This window comes from Trachypithecus francoisi, unplaced genomic scaffold, assembly GCF_009764315.1.
Source record: "Trachypithecus francoisi isolate TF-2019V2 unplaced genomic scaffold, Tfra_2.0 Lachesis_group21, whole genome shotgun sequence".
Taxonomy (NCBI): domain Eukaryota; kingdom Metazoa; phylum Chordata; class Mammalia; order Primates; family Cercopithecidae; genus Trachypithecus; species Trachypithecus francoisi.
Genome location: NW_022681467.1, coordinates 49,260,223 through 49,281,320, shown reverse-complemented (window position 1 = coordinate 49,281,320; position 21,098 = coordinate 49,260,223). Strand labels below are relative to the sequence as shown.

Here is a 21,098-nt window from a genome sequence, read left to right as displayed (position 1 = left end):
AGCTTCCTCTCTTCTACGATCGTTTCCCACTGAACCTCCTTCATTGTCCTTCACTGCAGTGAAATAATCCTTCAAGGCCTTGGGTGGAGAGTGATGGTAACTTCAGATAATTGAGAATTGGAACCAAAACATCCTTCTAGTAGTAAATGTTTTCAGTAAGTTAAACTGTTTCCCTGAGTGGGAAATAATAAAGTTACACTCCATCATGTTTCTTTTCTTTCTTTCTTTCTTTTTTTTTTTTTGGGAGACAAAGTCTCACTCTGTAATGCCCAGGCTGGAATGCAGTGGTGCGATCTTGGCTCACTGTAATCTTACCTCCTGTGTTCAAGTGATTCCCAAGTAGCTGGGATTACAGGTGTGTATCACCATGCCCAGCTAATTTTTGTATTTTTAGCAGATAAGGAGTTTCACCATGTTGGCCAGGCTGGTCTCCAACTCCTGGCCTCAGGTGATCCACCCACCTCGGCCTCCCAAAGCATTGGGATTACAGGCGTGAGCCATTGTGCCCAGCCTCACATCTTATTTCTGATCCCGAGACTGAGTGTAGAGCTGGTGTCTGTTTTTGGAAAGGATGTCAGTAGAGAAGTGGAGTTCCCCAAAATTACAGTTTCACATATTAGTCAAGTTTCTAAAATACAGTATAATGTTGAGAGCTGACATAGGGACTAACTTAGATGTTTTTTTCCCCAAATTCTCACCTAACTTTGATTTTGCTAAATAAGGACCTGAAAAAAAAAAAAAAAAAAAAAAAACTCCACTATTGCCTATTGCCACTATTTGATTTTTTGAAAAATAAAGCGTATTTTAGCATCTAAAAGTAGAAATGACCTCAAATAAATGAGTCTTTGTTCTTGGCCAGGGAAAACGTTGTCAGAGTTTGATAACTGTTTTTCTAGGGTATGTGCTGTTATTCAGTTAAAATACTGCCTGGGATGCTGGCATTCACTAAATACTTGTTGAATAAGCAAACAAAACTTAAACTTACATGTATAGAAACCTAAGTTGCAGACTCATGTCCAAATATCACTTCACATTCTGATGAGCAGAGTAATTGAATATTCTTTTCAGTGTGTAGATCTATCCCCAGAATCACAGAATATTGGAACTGTAAAGGCCATCCTATAGTTTAACCAACTGCATTAAATACATAATAGAAGGATGTGGTATGTGGCAGTGACAGCTTGAAGGTTGTGACTAGAACTCGGGTCTCTGGAGTGTTCTATTATATCACACCAAGCTGGTCACCAGCCCATGTGTTGATCCTCCATTATGATTGCAACAAAGAAAAGACTTCAGGACATTCTTTCTTTTACCCTAATCCTTGATCTGCAGTCTTATTTAGAAAAGCTTAATGTTAAAGATCTAGTTTATTCAAAACTTAAGATAACAAGGAGTATGAGAATTTATTTCTGAGTGTAAAGGAGGAGATGTTTCCTTGCCTTCTCTGAACCTACAGGCCCTCCTTACTCTTTAAGGAAGTAGAGAGAGGGAGGAAAATAAAGTATGTTTTTGTTTTTTATGGTTACTTTGCTGGGAGTAGTTTGCATGCCTTTTGGTTTTCTTGGGTGGAATTAACTGACTTAAGTTTTAAGTAGTTGGGACTATTTAAAAACAATGCCTATCCAATGTTTGCCATAAAGGCAGAGGGTATTGGCTTTAGAAGTTAATTCTTCTCCAGGAGTGAAAAATTAGCTTCTAAACCAGAAGCAGCAGAGCTAAATAAAGTAATTTTCCACCTGGCCAGTGCATGATGTGAAAGGTAGATTAAAAAACAAGAGGACCCATTTTCTGATGAAAGACTAAGCCCTGTTGAAACAGCCCTGTTTGAGGATTTTATTTTAAATCTATACATTCACAAAGGAGCTTTGTGTATGTCTTTCCCTATTTGTTGTTTGGACTAGGAAGCCCCACCCAGTGCTTGTTGAAGGCAGAAAGTTGTTGAAAGCAAGCTGGGATTTGAACAGTGGATTGAGGTTTGGAATATGCAGTGAACCAGAATATATCAGGGTTCCCCTGCCCAAGATGAGTGACCATTCTGAGGTGTTTCATATTTCTTGAATGGGGATTTTAGGAAAAGTTTCTGTATTTCTGTGCTCATTTTGTTGGTCTCTGTATGTGCAATCTCTGAGGGTGTGTTTGAGCACTTAGATTTCTTGGATGCAGATTTGCTTGTATACAAAACATTGTAAATTGTTTTATATACACTGGATTTAAAATTTTTTAGTTTACTAAATTTTTTCATCTTAATTTTCACAGTTCTTACAGTCTTTAGATTTAGGAAGGCTGTTGATGGCATCCACATGTGCATCTTTAGTGACATTTAAAATGTGTTCAGCTGAGTTTAACCATTTCTGACCTAAAACTTGACATTTTAGATTTAAGTCAGTAAAGCACTGATTTAAACTGGATTTTAACTGGATGAAATTCTGATTTAATAAGTGTACTGACTGGATAAAATGCCAATGATTTAATTAACAAGCATGTTTAACAGGATGCTGTGTATATTAGTTAAAAGTGAAGCAATTGAATTAGGTATCTTCTCTGCTGCATGGAAAAGACCGTATGACTCACCCACACCAGCCTTCTCTTTGCTCTGAGTGTAGCTAACCGTTTCTGTTTTTTTTCCTCTAGGGTTTGGAAATCCCTTGTCTCCAGGTTGCTGGGATTGACTTCTTGCTCAATTGAAAGACTCATTCAATGGAGACAAAGAGAACTAATGCTTTGTGCTGATTCATATTTGAATCAAAGCATTGGGGAGTCTGTATGCCTTGTTTGTGGAAACAACCAGTGACACCACCACTGAGCTTCCTAAAAGTTCCGAAGAAGTTAGAGGACTATACACTTTCTTTTGAACTTTTCTAATAAATATTTGTTCTGGTTTTTGAAGCCCGGAGCTGTTAGAGGGGTGAGTGACAAGTCTTACAAGTGGCCTTATTCCAACTCCAGAAATTCCCCAAGGGAACTTTGAGATTATATGCAATCGAAAGTGACAGGAAACATGCCAACTCAATCCCTCTTGATGTACATGGATGGGCCCGAAGTGATTGGCAGCTCTCTTGGCAGTCAGATGGAGATGGAGGACGCCATGTCAATGAAAGGGACCGCTGTTGTTCCATTCCGAGCTACGCAAGAAAAAAATGTCATCCAAATAGAGGGGTATATGCCCTTGGATTGCATGTTCTGCAGCCAGACCTTCACACATTCAGAAGACCTTAATAAACATGTCTTAATGCAACACCGGCCTACCCTTTGTGAACCAGCAGTTCTTCGGGTTGAAGCAGAGTATCTTAGTCCGCTTGATAAAAGTCAAGTACGAACAGAACCTCCCAAGGAAAAGAATTGCAAGGAAAATGAAGACTTTAGCTGTGAGGTATGCGGGCAGACATTTAGAGTCGCTTTTGATGTTGAGATCCACATGAGGACACACAAAGATTCTTTCACTTACGGGTGTAACATGTGCGGAAGAAGATTCAAGGAGCCTTGGTTTCTTAAAAATCACATGCGGACACATAATGGCAAATCGGGGGCCAGGAGCAAACTGCAGCAAGGCTTGGAGAGTCCGGCAACGATCAACGAGGTCGTCCAGGTGCACGCGGCTGAGAGCATCCCCTCTCCTTACAAAATCTGCATGGTTTGTGGCTTCCTATTTACAAATAAAGAAAATCTAATTGAGCACAGCAAGGTGCACACCAAAAAAACTGCTCTCGGTACCAGCAGCACGCAGACAGACTCGCCACAAGAAGGAATGTCGTCCTCCAGGGAAGACTTCCTGCGGTTGTTCAACTTGAGACCAAAATCTCACACTGACACGGGGAAGAAGCTTGTCAAATGCATACCTCAGCTCGATCCGTTCACCACCTTCCAGGCTTGGCAGCTGGCTACCAAAGGAAAAGTTGCCATTTGCCAAGAAGAAGTGAAGGAATCGGGACAAGAAGGGAGCACCGACAACGATGATTCGAGTTCCGAGAAGGAGCTTGGAGAAAATAAGGGCAGTTGTACAGGCCTCTCGCAAGAGAAAGAAAAGTGCCGACCCTCCAGCGGTGACGCGCCCTCCGTGGACGCGGATCCCAAGTTACCCAGCAGCAAGGAGAAGCCCACGCACTGCTCCGAGTGCGGCAAAGCTTTCAGAACCTACCACCAGCTGGTCTTGCACTCGAGGGTCCACAAGAAGGACCGGAGGGCTGGCGCGGAGTCGCCCACCATGTCTGTGGACGGGAGGCAACCGGGGACATGCTCTCCTGACCTCCCCACCCCTCTGGATGAAAATGGAGCCATGGATCGAGGGGAAGGTGGTTCTGAAGATGGATCTGAGGATGGACTTCCCGAAGGAATCCATCTGGGTAAGCTGCCCTGTCTCCCTCCCCTGCTGTTCCGCCTGTGTCTATCTGTCTGTCTGTCTCCCCCTCTCTTCCCATCTCTAGACAACGCTGGCCAGGAGTGGAGTTTGTAGAGGCAGAGTCAAATCCAGGCTCTTTTTGGTATCACTCTGTGTAAGCCATTTAACTTCTCAGGGCCTTAATTTTCTCATTTCTGTAATAACAGGGTTGAGTTAAAAGGTCTCCTTGTTCTGAAAATCTTGTGTGTGTGTTTTTTTTTAAACGTTGAACGTTTTACTCAACACGCTTTTTTTTTTTTTTTAATGTGCATCCAATCCAAATGCACTGCTTCTTAACTGGGATGATTTTGCTCCCAGTCAGTATCTGGCAATGTCTGGAGGCATTTTGGTTGTGATACTGTGTGGGGGGGGTGTGTGCATGCACGTGTGCGTGTGCGCCTAGTGGCATCCAGTGGGCAGAGGCCAGGGACTCCGCTCAGTATGGTACAATGCACAGGACAGCCCCATCATCAAAGAATTATCTGGTCCCAAGTATCAATAGTTTCAACATTGAGAGACCCTAGCCTTCACGTAAGGTAAAACCTTATCTGGAGTGAATTTCCAGTGGTCATAAAAGGTACTGGGAGTGATGATCAACTAGAGCCAGGAATATTATTTGGGCAGCCGTTTGGTGCTGTCCGAAACCCTGTCCTTTCTGTCTGGCAAGCTGGTATCCATTAATAGGTACCTCAGGAACCCAAATGATTTGTCATAAAATACAAGGAATGTGGGCACACGAAGACATTTTTAAGAAAGCTCATCTGGTCAGCAAAATTTTCAGTGTACTAATGGCATGTATAGAAACAGAAGGCAATCACTGAAGGCATGCTCACATAATATTCCTGAACCCTGGTGGGCGTTATCTAGGGCAAAGGATTCCACCTGTGTTTGGAGTTGTGCCCATCCTCATTGTAGCCAGAGCTGCTCCTATCAGAGTTTAATATTTTGTTTGAATAGAGGATCCTGCTGCTTCAAACAGTTGAAAAAGACCCCTGATGGGCAGACCATAATTGACAAGTGAATGATGAGAACATGAATTGGGCTTGGGGAAGCCTTTATTAAAGTGGTCCTTGGTTCAAACAAGTGCCTCCTCCTCTCAGTGTAACTTGGCTGTGTATGTGAATTCTTTGGAGAACTGTGTGTATGAGACCCACGGTGAATTTGCCCACACAGTTGATCGGACTCGAGTCCTTCACCTGCTCTTCAGGTGGTGCCAGTTCCTTTTCTGATCATGTGATTGACATGAGAACTGTAGTCTGTCTATCAAATCTTTAGAATGTTTTTGAGTTTCCTGGGACACAGGAAACCTAGCACTTAGCATACTACAAATCTGATGTCTTACTGGCATCATAAAAAGAGGCTTTAAACACGGACTCCAGTTAGCGAAGTGGTTTCTGCTAGTGCCGGTACTGTGGTAAGGGCCTTGTGAGATGCCCCAGTGCCCTGAAAGAAATGAAAAGGCCGGTTCCTGATAGGTGGTGTGGAAAACACGGGCTAGATCATCAGGCAGGACCGAATGCCTGGCTGTGGGCGGAAGCACCACAGCTTGGCATTGAGTTCTCGTTCTACCACTGCATTGTTTTGTGACCAATTATGAGTTGCTTAACCTTTCTTTGCCACTATTTCCCTGTTTGCAAAATGGTTCATTGACCCTTGTCTTCCACCTCCCAAGGACAGTTTGAACGGCCTATTTGTAAAAAGATCATAGTCCTTTAAAAAATATAACTGTAAAGTCAGAGGTGATGCTTGAAAGAGCAGGAACCAGGTAGATGTGGAAATGTCACGTCCTTTGTTCTAAAGAAAAGGCATTTCATAGCTTTTTGGATGTGACGCAACATACCATAAATCCTGACACATAGTTGGGAGTTGGAAATTGCAACAACAGCCAGTTATAAACCGAGCTAGTTTGGGTATGATTGTAAGAAAACAAAGCTGGCCATTCTGTATTTGGGGAATTGATTTTGCTAAACTTATATTATCTTAGTAGTCCAGATTTATCATATTGTACTATCAACCTGGCTTTTTTAAGATTTAAGAAGAGCAGGTAAAATTTTTTTTAAGTGTTTCTTTAGACTATAGATCAAGGGTGTCTCTGTCTTACAGGTGGATAGTCATATGATCTACAGTAAGGGGACATTTATTTAAAAGTGAAACATTCACGTGTGTTGGGGGTGGTATTTTAACGGCAGCACCTCTCAGTCTTTTGGAGGGCTGGTGTGTGTTTGAAGTTCTGTCCGCCTTCGAGTGGACTTCACTGATGCACGTGAGACATATTGTCCTATTGTCCTGCAGAGACTGAAGCCAAACACTGTGTCATTTAGGGACAGGTTTTCATTTGTCAGATCTGTTTCTCCCACAGGAGTGTTTGTGGACAATACAGCCTGTTTTCCAAAACTTTGCTAAATTTTGACAAACTTCCCTGGGTGCTTGCCCCATGCCAAACTTTCTTTTCTGTTAAAGATTAAGTTGTGCCTGCTGCCCTCTAGTGGTCACTTGTTTAATCTTAACCTTAAACGGCTTATTTTTCCCATGGTGGTTGGTGGTTTGTAATGGGCTCATTTTTCCAAATGATTCTGAAGAAGATCATTTTTCCCGCCAGTATGTATGTCCACCTTCAGTTTGCCAGATCCTGCCTGCTCACAGAGATACTGAGAACCGGAAGCTGCCCGGGCAATTCAGTCTGTTAAATGATCTTTCTTGTGATTAAGGCAAACAAAGAACTGAATCTTTAATAGTGTACTCTGCTGTACCCAGAAAAAAAAAAAACAAAACCACGTTACAACACTCTTGAGACTTCAGACAGCCTCAGAACAGCATTTGGTGTGTGTCTAGCCTTTTTGTTCTAACCCGGTGTTATATAAAAGAATTTTTTCATGCTTTCCAAAAATGTTTGTCAATATTTAAGTCAGCATGCGTTATTCACGTACTTCAGCTACCTTATATAAATATTTCTGTTTTTCCTTTAAGATAAAAATGATGATGGAGGAAAAATAAAGCATCTTACATCTTCAAGAGAGTGTAGTTATTGTGGAAAGTTTTTCCGTTCAAATTATTACCTCAATATTCATCTCAGAACGCATACAGGTAAAGAACTTTTATATTTTTAACCATGCATTAGTTAAAAATTATGTAGTTATCTGTCTGATTTTTTTGGTGGTGTTGTTCAGATACTCTGCCAGATCCTTGGACTAGCTTAAGGATAAATATGTAGCATGTTGATTACAGCAGTTATTATTATTCTTTTAGTGCCATTGTAACTTGAGCCATTGTTCTTATTTGAAGTTCATTTCTTTTTTGTCTTTTGAGATGGAGTCTTGCTCTGTCACCTAGGCTGGAGTGCAGTGGTGCAATCTCGGCTCACTGCAGCCTCCGCCTCCCTGGTTCAAGCAGTACTTCTGCCTCAGTCTCCCCAGTAGCTGGGATTACAGACGCCTGGCAACACACTCGGCTAATTTCTCTATTTTTAGTAGAGATGGGGTTTCACCATGCTGGCCAGGCTGGTTTCGAACTCCTGACCTCAAGTGATCCACCCACCTTGGCCTCCCACTGGGATTACAGGCGTGAGCCACCACGCCTGGACAAAGTTCATTTGTTTAGTTTATGACTGCTGTATCCTGACTCTCATCTTATTAAAACTACAATATTTTAAAATGCTGCATCTTACATCTTTATGATTGAGAATGAAATGAGAATCTATTTAGTAGTCTTGAGATTGTGAAAGGAGCTATGACATCATGGTGTAGGAGGCTGCGTAGATTTGAAATGTCGTCTCTTCCACTTACTATCTGTGCACCCTTGGGCAAGTTATTTAACCTTTGGGTGCTTGTAGTTTTCTTCACTGTAAAAGTGGAATAATACCTATTTCCTTAGGGCTATTAGGAAGATGAAATGAGTTAGAAGTGTTGCTGTTAATTCTTCTGCTGAGGATAGGTATTCACAATTTCAAATATTCATTACAATAAGGGTGATAAAGAACTAATAAGAAATGCTTTGTGATAGCAGATAGAGAAAGCAAATGGAGGAAAGAAGCCTGTTTTCTCAGTAAATAGCCCTTTGCTCTATTTCAGTGCTTTTCGTGCACTTCTATAATAAAGTGCCATTTCTTGCCTTAGGTGAAAAACCATACAAATGTGAATTTTGTGAATATGCTGCAGCCCAGAAGACATCTCTGAGGTATCACTTGGAGAGACATCACAAGGAGAAACAAACCGATGTTGCTGCTGAAGTCAAGAACGATGGTAAAAATCAGGACACTGAAGATGCACTATTAACCGCTGACAGTGCGCAAACCAAAAATTTGAAAAGATTTTTTGATGGTGCCAAAGATGTTACAGGCAGTCCACCTGCAAAGCAGCTTAAGGAGATGCCTTCTGTTTTTCAGAATGTTCTGGGCAGCGCTGTCCTCTCACCAGCACACAAAGATACTCAGGATTTCCATAAAAATGCAGCTGATGACAGTGCTGATAAAGTGAATAAAAACCCTACCCCTGCTTACCTGGACCTGTTAAAAAAGAGATCAGCAGTTGAAACTCAGGCAAATAACCTCATCTGTAGAACCAAGGCGGATGTTACTCCTCCTCCGGACGGCAGTACCACCCATAACCTTGAAGTTAACCCCAAAGAGAAGCAAACGGAGACTGCAGCTGACTGCAGATACAGGCCAAGTGTGGATTGTCATGAAAAACCTTTAAATTTATCCCTGGGGGCTCTTCACAATTGCCCGGCAATTTCTTTGAGCAAAAGTTTAATTCCAAGTATCACCTGTCCATTTTGTACCTTCAAGACATTTTATCCAGAAGTTTTAATGATGCACCAGAGACTGGAGCATAAATACAATCCTGACGTTCATAAAAACTGTCGAAACAAGTCCTCGCTTAGAAGTCGACGTACCGGGTGCCCGCCAGCGTTGCTGGGGAAAGATGTGCCTCCCCTCTCTAGTTTCTGTAAACCCAAGCCGAAGTCTGCTTTCCCAGCGCAGTCCAAATCCGTGCCATCTGCGAAGGGGAAGCAGAGCCCTCCTGGGCCAGGCAAGGCCCCTCTGACTTCAGGGATAGACTCTAGCACTTTAGCCCCAAGTAACCTGAAGTCCCACAGACCACAGCAGAATGTGGGGGTCCAAGGGGCCGCCACCAGACAACAGCAATCTGAGATGTTTCCTAAAACCAGTGTTTCCCCTGCACCGGATAAGACAAAAAGACCTGAGACAAAATTGAAACCTCTCCCAGTAGCTCCTTCTCAGCCCGCCCTCGGCAGCAGTAACATCAATGGTTCTGTCGACTACCCTCCCAAGAACGACAGCCCGTGGGCACCTCCAGGAAGAGACTATTTCTGTAATCGGAGTGCCAGCACCACTGCAGCAGAATTTGGTGAACCTCTTCCAAAAAGACTGAAGTCCACCGTGGTTGCCCTTGATGTTGACCAGCCTGGGGCCACTTACAGAAGAGGCTATGACCTTCCCAAGTACCACATGGTCAGAGGCATCACCTCGCTGTTACCGCAGGACTGCGTGTATCCGTCGCCAGCGCTGCCTCCCAAACCGAGGTTCCTGAGCTCCAGCGAGGTCGATTCTCCAAATGTGCTGACGGTTCAGAAGCCCTACGGTGGCTCCGGGCCGCTTTACACTTGTGTGCCTGCCAGTAGTCCAGCATCCAGCTCGACGTTAGAAGGTATTGCATGAGGGTTAGCGTGTTTAAATGGTACTGATGCCTACGGTGACTAACAGCTAATCCATGCATTCTCCATGGAGATGGTACCACTCCCAAGGGTTGGGGGTGGGCAGCACAGAGTTCTTGGGGGTCACGGAGAGAGGCATTCTTAGATACGGCAGTGGTTTGTGGTCCTCCAAAGCTTACTTGACTCTGTGGGTTGAACTCTCACCCTGAATATTTTATTCTTTTTTTTTTTTTTTTTTGAGACTGGAGTGCAGTGGCCGGATCTCAGCTCACTGCAAGCTCTGCCTTTTCGGGTTCACGCCATTCTCCTGCCTCAGCCTCCCGAGTAGCTGGGACCACAGGCGCCCGCCACCTCGCCCGGCCAGTTTTTTGTATTTTTTAGTAGAGACGGGGTTTCACCGTGTTCGCCAGGATGGTCTCGATCTCCTGACCTCGTGATCCGCCCGTCTCGGCCTCCCAAAGTGCTGGGATTACAGGCTTGAGCCACCGCGCCCGGCCTATTTTATTCTTTTTAATTGTTTAGTCTTATTTTATTTTTAGAGAAAGGGTCTTGCTCCGTCATCCAGGTTGGAGTGCAGTGGTGTAATCATAGCTTACTGTACTCTGGAATTCTTGGGTTCAAGAGATCCTCCTGCCTCAGCTTCCCAAGTAGCTGAGACTGTATGTGCTGCTACCATGCACAGCTGATTGTTAAATTTTTTTTTGTAGAGATGGAGTTGCCCAGGCTGGTCTTGAACTCCTGGCCTCAGGTGATCCTCCTGTGTTGGCCTTCCAAGTATCTGAGACTACAGATGCACTCCACCACGCTTGGCTAACTTAAATTTATTTTTTTGTGAGACAGGGATTTGCTTTGTTGCCCAGGCTGGTCTGAAACCCCTGGCCTCAAGTGATCCTCCTGCTTCGGCCTCCCAGAATGCCAGGATTACAGGCGTGAGCCACCATACCCAGCCTTATTCTTGAGTAATTTTTCTTGTTCATTTTATTTTTCTGTTGTGGGAGTGATCATGGAAACAGCAGGTGAGAACACTGGTCTATCTAGTCCATTCTTGTCTTGCTGCTGAAATTCCAGATGCAGCCAATTTAGGCCCCAGCTTGCCTCACTTCATCGCAGCCCTTTTTCTTCCTTTGCACATTTATGGCGTGCTCAGTAGTCACTGCCAATCCACCTGGAGTTGCGGGTTTTTTTTTGTTTTGTTTTGTTTTGTTTTCTTGAGATGAGTTTCGCTCTTGTTGCCAAGGCTGGAGTGCAATGGCGTGATCTCGGCTCACTGCAACCTCCTCCTCCTGGGTTCAAGCGATTCTCCAGCCTCAGCCTCCTGAATAGCTGGGGTTATAGGTACGTGCCACCTCGCCCGGCTAATGATTTTTTCTTTTTCTTTTTTTTTTTTTGAGACGGAGTCTCACTCTGTCGCCCAGGCTGGAGTGCAGTGGCTTGATCTCAGCTCACTGCAAGCTCCGCTTCCCGGGTTTATGCCATTCTCCTGCCTCAGCCTCCCGAGTAGCTGGGACTACAGGCGCCCGCCTCGTCGCCCGGCTAGTTTTTGTTTTTTTTGTATTTTTTAGTAGAGACGGGGTTTCACCGTGTTAGCCAGGATGGTCTCGATCTCCTGACCTTGTGATCCACCCGTCTCGGCCTCCCAAAGTGCTAGGATTACAGGCTTGAGGCACCGCGCCTGGCCCCGGCTAATTCTTATATTTTTAGTAGAGACAGAGTTTCAGCACCTGGGCCAGGCTGGTCTTGAACTCCTGACCTCAGGTGATGTGCCGTCCTTCCTCCCAAAGTACTGGGATTACAGGTGTGAGTCACCACGCCCAGCCTGGGGGTTCTTCCTCGGGTGTTTTACCACTCCCTGCTGGCCTGTAAACTTCTTAAGAGCAGAAACCACGTTTTACATGTACACTTCAAGTCACATGCTTCCCACACAGGGCAGAATGGGGGGGCGCCCAGTAAGTGCTTTTGTGAACCGTTAAATGGTCTTGTGAACCGTTATGCTGTTAAATGTCGTCAGCCCTCCATATCCTTGGGTTGTGCCTCAGTGGATTCAACCAGCTGTGGGACTGAAATATTTGAGGGGAAAATGGGATGGTTGCATCTGTACTGAACATCTGTGGATTTCCTTTTCTTGTCCATACTACCTAGGTAATACAGTGTAACAACTATTTACATAGCATTTACTTCATATTAGGTGTTATAAATAATGAAGGAGATGATTTTTTTTTTTTGTTTTTTGAGATGGAGTCTCGCTCTGTTGCCCAGGCTGGAGTGCAGTGGCGTGATCTCAGTTCACTGCAGCCTCCACCTCCCGGGTTCAAGCAGTTCTCCTGCCTCAGCCTCCCAAGTAGTTTGGATACAGGCACCCGCCACCACGCCCGGCTAATTTTTGTATTTTTAGTAGAGATGGCATTTCGCCATGTTGGTCAGGCTGGGCTCGAACTCCTGACCTTAGGTGATCCACCCGTATCTCCTTCACAAAGTGCTGGGATTACAGGTATGAGCCACCATGCCCGGCAATGTAGAGATGATTTAAAGTATATGGGAGGGGCTGGATGTGGTGGCTCACGTCTGTAATCCCAACGCTTTGGGAGGCTGAGGTGGGCAGCTCGATTGAGGCCAGGAATTTGACCAGCCTGGCCAACATTGGTGAAAACCCGCCTCTACTAAAAATACAAAAATTGGCTAGGTGTGGTGGCAGGCACCTGTAATCTGAGCTGTTTGGGAGGCTTAGGCATGAGAGTTGTTTGGAACCAGGGATGCAGAGGTTGCAGTGAGTAAGTCTAGATTGTGCCACTGCACTCCAGCGTGGGCTAAAGAGCGAGACTCTGTCTCAAAAAAAAAAGTATATGCGAGGATGTGCATAGGTTACACTCCAAATACTACAAATTAATAGTACTACAAGGCCGGGCGTGGTGGCTCACGCCTGTAATCCCAGGACTTTGGGAACCAGCCTGACCAACATGGAGAGACCTCATCTCTGCTAACACTACAAAATTAGATGGATGTGGTGGCACGTGCCTGTAATCCCAGCTACTCGGGAGGCTGAGGCAGGAGAATCACTTGAAACCCGGGAGGCGGAGGTTGCGGTGAGCTGAGATTGTGCCATGCACTCCAGCCTGGGGGACAGAGTGAGACTCCATCTCAAAAAAAAAAAAAAAAAATTGTACTGTAAATACTATGAATACTGCAAATATGACGCTTTTATATTCGGGACCTGAGCATCCATGGATTTTGGTATCTGTTGGTGGGGCAGGGGCGGGGGGTGGTCCTGGAGCCAGTGCCCTTCGGATACTTAGAGACAACTGTATAAATTTAAAACCAGCGTTACTTTCCCCGTAGGTGCATTGTTGACCTCATAGATGACTGGGGTGTTCCCCATGGAAACGTGTCCTGGTGGCGTCCCTTCGTACAGGTGTCTGGCACATACCTGTGTGTGTAAAAGAGTAGCTCAGTGTCCCAGGGATGTCTTCCCCTTGGCAAACTTGATCAAACCACAGCGGCTTCCTTTATCAGACAGAGGCTCTGCTGGTTTGTGCTCCCCAAGGAGACGGAATTGATTTTACACATTTCAGTTTGTGTTAGTTTCAAACTGAGGCTTCTGTGTGGTGACAACACTCGATCAAGATTTGCTTGATGCTGATTGGTTCGGTAGAGATAGCAAATTAAAAAACAATTGCTTTCACACACTTCAGTAGATTTTATAAAAATTGTGATGACATAGTAATTTTTACTGCCTTTTGGTTAAAAAGGTTCGTTTTCCCCCCCATGGTGCTTAAAATGGACGGGAATCAAAACTTTGTCCTAAAGGGGGAAAGGCTCTGTGTGTTGCAAGTCAGATCCTCCTTTTTTTTCTCCCCCCCGCCCCTTCTTTGAGACAGAGTCACACTCTGTTGCCCAGGTTGGAGTGCAGTGGTGCAATCATGGCTCCCTGCAGCCTTGACCTCCGGGGCTCAGGCAATCCTTCCGTCCTTCCGACTCGGCCTCCTGAGTAGCTGGGACTAAAGGTGCATGCCACCCTACCGAGCTACTTTTTTATTTTTAGTAGAGAAGAGGTCTCAGCATGTTGCCCAGGCTGACGAATCCCCTTTTAAATGATTAAAAAAAAAGAAAACACTTTTACATAGTTCGGTTCATGATGCATATAGGGTTCAAGTATTTTGTGATACCATTTTTTTCTGGCTTTTTAATTCTAGTGACAGACAATTTTAGTTTTAGTGACATCAACCACATTTGTGCTAACAAGTGTCATAAACACAATTCAGCTGTAACTGAAAACTCGCATGCCACTATGTGACTTATGTGTTGTGACTACATTATCAGTGTCAGGAATTTTGAAAATTGACTTTCTACAACCTATACACATCTTACCTAATTGTTTGACCTTAACTCTAAATTTTTTTTTTTTTTCCCCAATCAGGAAAAAGGCCTGTGTCATATCAACACTTATCTAACAGCATGGTACAAAAGAGAAACTATGAGAATTTTATTGGGAATGCACATTATCGACCAAATGACAAAAAAACTTGATTCACTAATTTGGGGGAAAAAAGGTGAGCATATGTTTCAATTAAAAACACTGAATTGGCTGAGCGCGGTGGCCATTTGGGAGGTCAGGGCAGGCAGATCACCTGAGGTCAAGCATTTGAGACCAGCTTGGCCAACATGGTGAAACCCGTCTGTACTAAAAATACACAAATTAGCCGGGTGTGGTGGCAGGTACCTGTAGTCCCAGCTACTCAGAAAGCTGAGGCAGGAAAACCGCTTGGACAACCCAGGAGGCGGAGGTTGCAGATTGCAGATTGTGCCACTGCAGTCTATCCTGGGTGACAGAGCAAGACTCTGTCTTAAAAAAAAGAGGGGGGTGGGGATTGAGTTTACTTGATTGGAAATAAGCAGTTAACTTGTCTAATATAGTGTAACAAAATTGTTTCTAAGTTTGATTTTGATTTTTTTTGGTGTTTAAAATTAGAGTCCTCAGGATCTTTGGATATTAGTGAAAATAATAGGAAAAACAGTCATGGTGACTGGAATTTACTGAGCGTTTACTTTGTGCTAGGCATTGAATGAAGTGTTTTATAATCAAGATTTCATTTAATTCTGTTGCAGCAGAGGGCTTAGGTAAGGGATGAGCAAACTAGCTTTTCACCCATCGTCATCAGTAAAGTTTTATTGGAACATGACCATGCCCATCTGTTAACATATGGTCTGTAGCTACCTCCTTGCTGCAGCAGCAAAGTTGGGCAGCTGTGACAGACCATGTGGCCTGCAAAGCTGAAACTATTTACTGTCTGGCCCTTCACAGAAAAAGTTGGTGACCTAGCATTAGGAGGTATTGTGTATGCTTTTCAGATGAGACCAAGGCGTGGATTATGCAGTTTGCTCAAAGCCTCCCTCTTGTCTGTGAGAGGCAGGAGCCTGGTTTTTGTCCTAGGTCTGCAAAGATCCAGGTTCTGTGCCCAATGTTCTAGGTTAAGAGCTTGTTCAAAGACTTGGCAAGTCCTTATCTGTTGGAGGAGAACTGGGACAGGAGCAAGTATGTGAGCATGCAGTTCACATGTTTATGGTCTGATTGTAGTGCACTCCCGTCCCATAAGGCTCAAGTTAGTAGTATCAGAATTATATGTGTTGGTTTTGTTAGTTTATATTTAGTTAATTAGCTTGGGCAGAAGGTGTGATGTCTGTGTACAGGTTATACTATGACTCATTCAACAATAAGATTAAATGGAAAGCTTAGGGCTCACATGCAGATTTAGTTATTTCTCAGATAACTCTTGTTCCGTAAAACCATCACTGTATATTCATTGAGCAGCCTCTTTACCGAGTGCCTACTGGCTGCTAGGATACAAAGATGAAAAGATGCTCCTGGTCCAGGATGGAATTTCTGTCATTTTTTCACTGGGACTCACATGGGAACCGAGATGACGTTCTCCCTGGGCAACATGAGCCTTATACAGTTCTGCAGCCTTTTATCCTACTTAGGATAATAGATGAAGAACACGAGGGAGTAAAGCTTTGTCATCACAGGATTAAGATTCAGTCCACTCTATATTAAAACATAAAAAATAACTTATGAATTATAAGGAGCAGATTTTAGTAGCAGGTTACTTGCAACATCCATTACGACTGATAAGTGGTAGCAAATGGCCATGCTCCTTTATCTGGAGCTGGTGTCTCTCGGGGAGCTCTGAGCTTCTTCTCTGCTTCTGTTTCCTTCATCTGGAGAACTGCCTGCCTGCCTGCATTGTCTTTGCTTTTCAACCTCTTCTTTCTGATCCTAAGGACCAGCTCACATACTGGTTTTGTTTGTTTGAGACAGGGTCTGGAGTGCAGTGGCGCGATCTTGGCTCACTGCAGCCTTAAACTCCTGGGCCCAAGCAGTCCTCCCACCGCAGCCTCCTGAGTAGCTGGGATTTTCCTGTGCATGGCAATTGCTTTTTACTCAATTCTGATTCTTGGTTAAGTCATCTCAGTTAAATTACTAAAAGTCGCTCCAAAGTTTGCAGCATTATCTAATTAGTTATTCTCCTAATACTTTCATGGCAAAAGTTGAACTTAAATAGAACCCAGGGTCGGGCGCAGTGGTTCATGCCTGTAATCCCAGCACTTTGGGAGGCCGAGGTGGGCGGATCACTTCAAGTCAGGAGTTCAAGACCAGCCTGGCCAACATGGTGAAACCCGTCTCTACTAAAAATACAAAAAAATGAGCCGGGTGTGGTGGCGCATGCCTGTAGTCCCAGCTGCTTTGGAGGCTGAGACAGGAGAATTGCTTGAACCTGGGAGGTGGAGGTTGCAGTGAGCCAAGATTGTGCCGCTGTACTCCAGCCTGGGCGACAGAGCGAGACTCCATCTCAAAAACAGCAAACAGAACCCATTGCATTTCTATGTCAATTTGGTTCTATTTATTATTTTTTTTAAAGAAATAATTTTCTAAACTGTATTCATTTTTGATCTTAATCATTTAAAAAATGTTTTTTTCCTTAGGTCTTGGTGGATGTCAGTGCTTACTCTCCATGAAATTAAATTTTACTTCATCCTTTGAGAAGCGAATGGTGAAAGCTACTGAAATAAGCTGTGATTGTACTGTACATAAAACATACAAGGAATCTGCAAGGAACACTACAGTTGTGTAAAGTTGTTCTGTTAACTTTTGTACCAAATAGCAATAAAAACTAGTTGGAATAGTTGGAACCTACATACATGGGGACTGGAAATCTCTATTTTGTCCCTGAATAATATTTTTTTTAGAATCGACCAAATAAGAAGTGGAATTTTTGCATACTTGAGCGCTGCTGAAAAGAAATCATTTGGGTGGGGTGGGGTGGGGTGGGATGGGGGAAAAGTATATAATGCTTGCACCTCAGGTAAAAATCTGTAAATATCTTAAGTTGTAAACCTGCTTGTTCAAATACTGTGTGTATTCCTTTTCTCTAATACAGCTCATCACTTGGAGCAGTTTCTGCTATTGTGCTTTCATTTAAAATGTATTTTTTTTAAACTGTCAATGATTTTGTATTATGTTGAATCCTCCGAAATCTATTGTTGTCTTAAAATTGTTAATGAAAGTATTGACCCTCTATGATACACGTGCTGCAGATATTGAGTCAGCCATTTGGAAGTCGGCAGCGTTTTATTGCAACTTTCAGCATCTCAGCTGGGGAAGACACCTTCTTCCTCGCCTCTCCAGATTGTCCTGGAACCTCCAGAATCCTTGACTGAGGGGCTTGGGATGGCTTGTAGGATTTTTAAGAGAGTGTGTCTACAGAGAAGCGTTTTCCCTGTAGGGCAGCCACACATTGTGTAAACATAAGAAACTGTATGTGCAGTTACTTACATTTTCTATCAAATTAATCACTTTCGTTGGAAGATTCAGTGGGGGGGGTGCCTAAATTAGTTTATAAAAACAAAAATGGTAAATTATACCTGTGAATTGCAGATACTGGGGAACAGTTTTAAGGGAAATTCTTGGGGAAGCATTTTAGGTTTGTATTTGGTAGTCTTAATGTATCTGGCATTTGGGTGAACTGTGGACATACTAGAGTTGATTATAGACACATTGATTCTGAATAAGGAACTGCTGGCCGAGCCTCCTGGGAGTCTAGAAAGAGAAAATCTGTTTCTAGACCTCAGTTATCTTCCCATTTTTGGTTGTTATGAAGCAGTAGCATTTTTCTCAGTGCACATGCAATTTGGGTTTTAGAGAAGATGGCCACCAGCTGGCTTCCTAGATATTTTAAACTTTTGTTCTTTAATGTGCTGTCCATGATTATTAGTACATGGGCGTAGTGACCACAAAATATTTTATTAAGAAACTTTTTCAAAAATAAATTTGCACTGTTCATTTTTCTGGCCTCGCTGTTCTCCATAGAGCAAGGGTAAAGTCTAGAAGATTTTTTTTTTCTTTTTAAATTATGCAACGTAAGATGTCCTCCTTGATAGAAGTCTTAGCTCCTGTGTGACAAGGGAGAAGTAATTTGAGATCAGTCTGCTGGCATTGCAATGAAGTGCTTTGTATCAGGAAAGTGTACACTATTGACCTTTTTTCCTGTTCACAAGCTGAGCCATATGTACATAATCTAGATGTTGTTTTCATAGTTTTGCACTTTTATAGCCTATTTTTGAAGATTAACACATTTGCAAGGTGATTGACTCAATCTTTGCCTAATCCAATGAGTGTTACAGAGAGCTTGCTGTGACTAGAACCATAAATCTTAAAAGGGGGTATGTGATAATAGAGGGCTGGAATTTAAACCTGTATTTAAAAAAAAGAAATCACCAAATCTATTTGAAAACAAGTCAGTTTGTGTTATGCTGGAATTTTTTGGGCTTTCAGATTTCTCTCTTTAACCACATTTCTGAATGTATGAAAATACCAATTATTTTCTTACAGCCCTTTGTACTTCAAAATATGTTTTTGTGTCCATCAGTATTAACTATTGGTATACTACTGGTTTTATATGTTTTTTTTTCTTTGAGACAGCAGTACATATAATAGAGGTACAATTCGTTGGATTTTGTTTATGTATTTATTTCATTCCAGTTTGATTTATTTTAATTGTTGATAAGTTGTCAAACAGTAGACATTACTTGTTTTATTTATGATATATTTCAGCTTAAAGTTATGTTATTATATGTGGAAGTGTAAATATAGATTTGGTGTTTTGCAATCTTGAGTTTTAGTGTTTATTGTGTTTCTGGTTTCTCATTTTGTTTAACTTTTTAACCTTCCTTCCTTCCTTCCTCCCTCCCTCCCTCTTTCTTTCTTTCTTTCTTTTTCTTTCTTTCTCTTTCTTTCTTTCTTCTTTCTTTTTTCTTTCTTTCTTTCTTACTTTCTTACTTTTCTTTCTTTCTTTCTTTCCTTTCCTTTCTTTCCTTTTGAGATGTGCTCTCGCTGTTTCACCCAGGCTGGAGTGCAGTGGTGCAATCACGGCTCACTGCAGCCTTGAACCCCTGGGCTCAACTGATCCTGCAGCTCTCAGCCTCCCGAGTAACAAGCCATCATACCTGGCTTGTAAACACAATCTTAAGGCAGCACGTGACTCAGCCTGTAATCCCAGCACTCGGAAGGCCGAGGTGGGTGGATCACCTGAAGACAAGAGTTCGAGACCAGCCTGGCCAACATGGTGAAACCCCATCTCTACTAAAAAATACAAAAACTAGCTGGGTGTGGTGGTGAACACCTGTGGTCCTAGTTAAGAGGCTAAAGCATGAGAAATCGCTTGAACCTGGGAGGCAAAGGTTGCAGTGAGCTGAAATTGCGCCAGTGCACTCCAGCCTGGGCGACAAGAGCGAGACTCCATCTCAAAAGCAAAAACACACACTTTTTTTTTGGAGATAGGGTCTTTCTTGCCCAGGCTGGAATGCACTGGCACGATCTTGCCCTGCTGCCACCTCTGCCTCCTGGATTCAAGAGATCCTGCCTCAGCTTCCAAAGTAGCTGGGATTACAGCCATGTGCCACCACACCCCGCTGATTTTTGTATTTTCAGTAGAGATGGGTTTTGCCATGTTGGTCAGGCTGGCCTTGAACTCCTGACCTCAAGTGATCCGCCCACTTCGGCCTCCCAAAGTGCTGGGATTACAGGCGTGAGCCACCGCGCCCGCCCAAGCTCACAAGTCTATACACTTGATACGTTGAGAGCATGTGGTCATCATTCTGATGCCTCGAGTCTCTTGATTTTGATCAGTGGGAGTTCCAAGTTGGCCCAGTGTTTGCAGGACAACAGTCTGAAGGCTGCGTAACTTTTTGTTATCTGTAATCCCAGCCCTTTGGGAGGCTGAGGTGGGCCGATCACCTGAGGTCATGTGTTTCAGACCAGACTGGCCAACATGGCGAAACCCCATCTCTACTAAAATACAACAATTAACCGGATGTGGTGGCTGGTGCCTGTAATCCCAGCTACTGGGGAGGCTGAGACAGGACAGTTGCTTGAACCCAGGAGGCAGAGGTTGCAGTGAGCCGAGATTGCACCACTGCACTCCAGCCTGATCGACAGAGCGAGACTCAGTCTCTAAAAACAGACAAAACCCCCAAAACAAAACCCAAGATGTTCCAAATCCCACCTGTACTGACCCACACCTGGGAACTTGTTTATCCGAGGATCCCGGGTTCTTTTTATGGGAAGCGGTAATCGGCGATTTGGGTGCAAGGGGTGCTTAGTCCTACCTGGGTGGTTGTGCTCCTGGCCTTTTTAATGTAGGGAAAAATACAATCAAAAAGGAAACGTCAGTGAATTATACTGCCATTTTGTTTTAGAGTTTTCTTTGTTTTTTGATTTTCTGAAAAGCTGGGTTACCTGGCTTTAACCTGTATATAACAAACAGTGTCAATGTTATTACTCATATCACTGCCCAGTGAACTTTTCAGATTTTTTTTTTTTTGAGACAGTCTCACTGTCTCCCAGCCTGGAGTGCAGTGACAAGCTCCGCCTCCCGGGTTCACACCATTCTCCTGCCTCAGCCTCCTGAGTAACGGGAACTACAGGAGCCCGCCACCACACCTGGATAATTTTTTGTATTTTTAGTAGAGATGGGGTTTCACCGTGTTAGGCAGGATCGTC

General features: G+C 43.6%; 1 protein-coding gene across 7 annotated transcripts in view; it reads left to right on the top strand.

Moving 5' to 3' along the window:
- The window catches only part of ZNF217 (zinc finger protein 217), a 44,200-nt gene extending 24,994 nt beyond the window's left edge, over positions 1–19,206 (top strand). For 6 of the 7 annotated variants that reach the window (XM_033186769.1, XM_033186771.1, XM_033186770.1 and 3 more), the window contains 4 exons: positions 2,632–4,340; positions 7,343–7,459; positions 8,488–10,041; positions 17,024–19,206. In XM_033186769.1, the coding sequence (XP_033042660.1) occupies positions 2,975–4,340; positions 7,343–7,459; positions 8,488–10,041; positions 17,024–17,172 (3,186 nt within the window). In that variant the 5' untranslated portion in view covers positions 2,632–2,974 and the 3' untranslated portion in view covers positions 17,173–19,206. Of the gene's footprint in view, positions 1–2,631; positions 4,341–7,342; positions 7,460–8,487; positions 10,042–14,459; positions 14,593–17,023 lie in introns of all 7 variants that reach the window. The other variant, XM_033186774.1, reaches the window with a different exon arrangement.
- Positions 19,207–21,098: the final 1,892 nt, after the last annotated feature.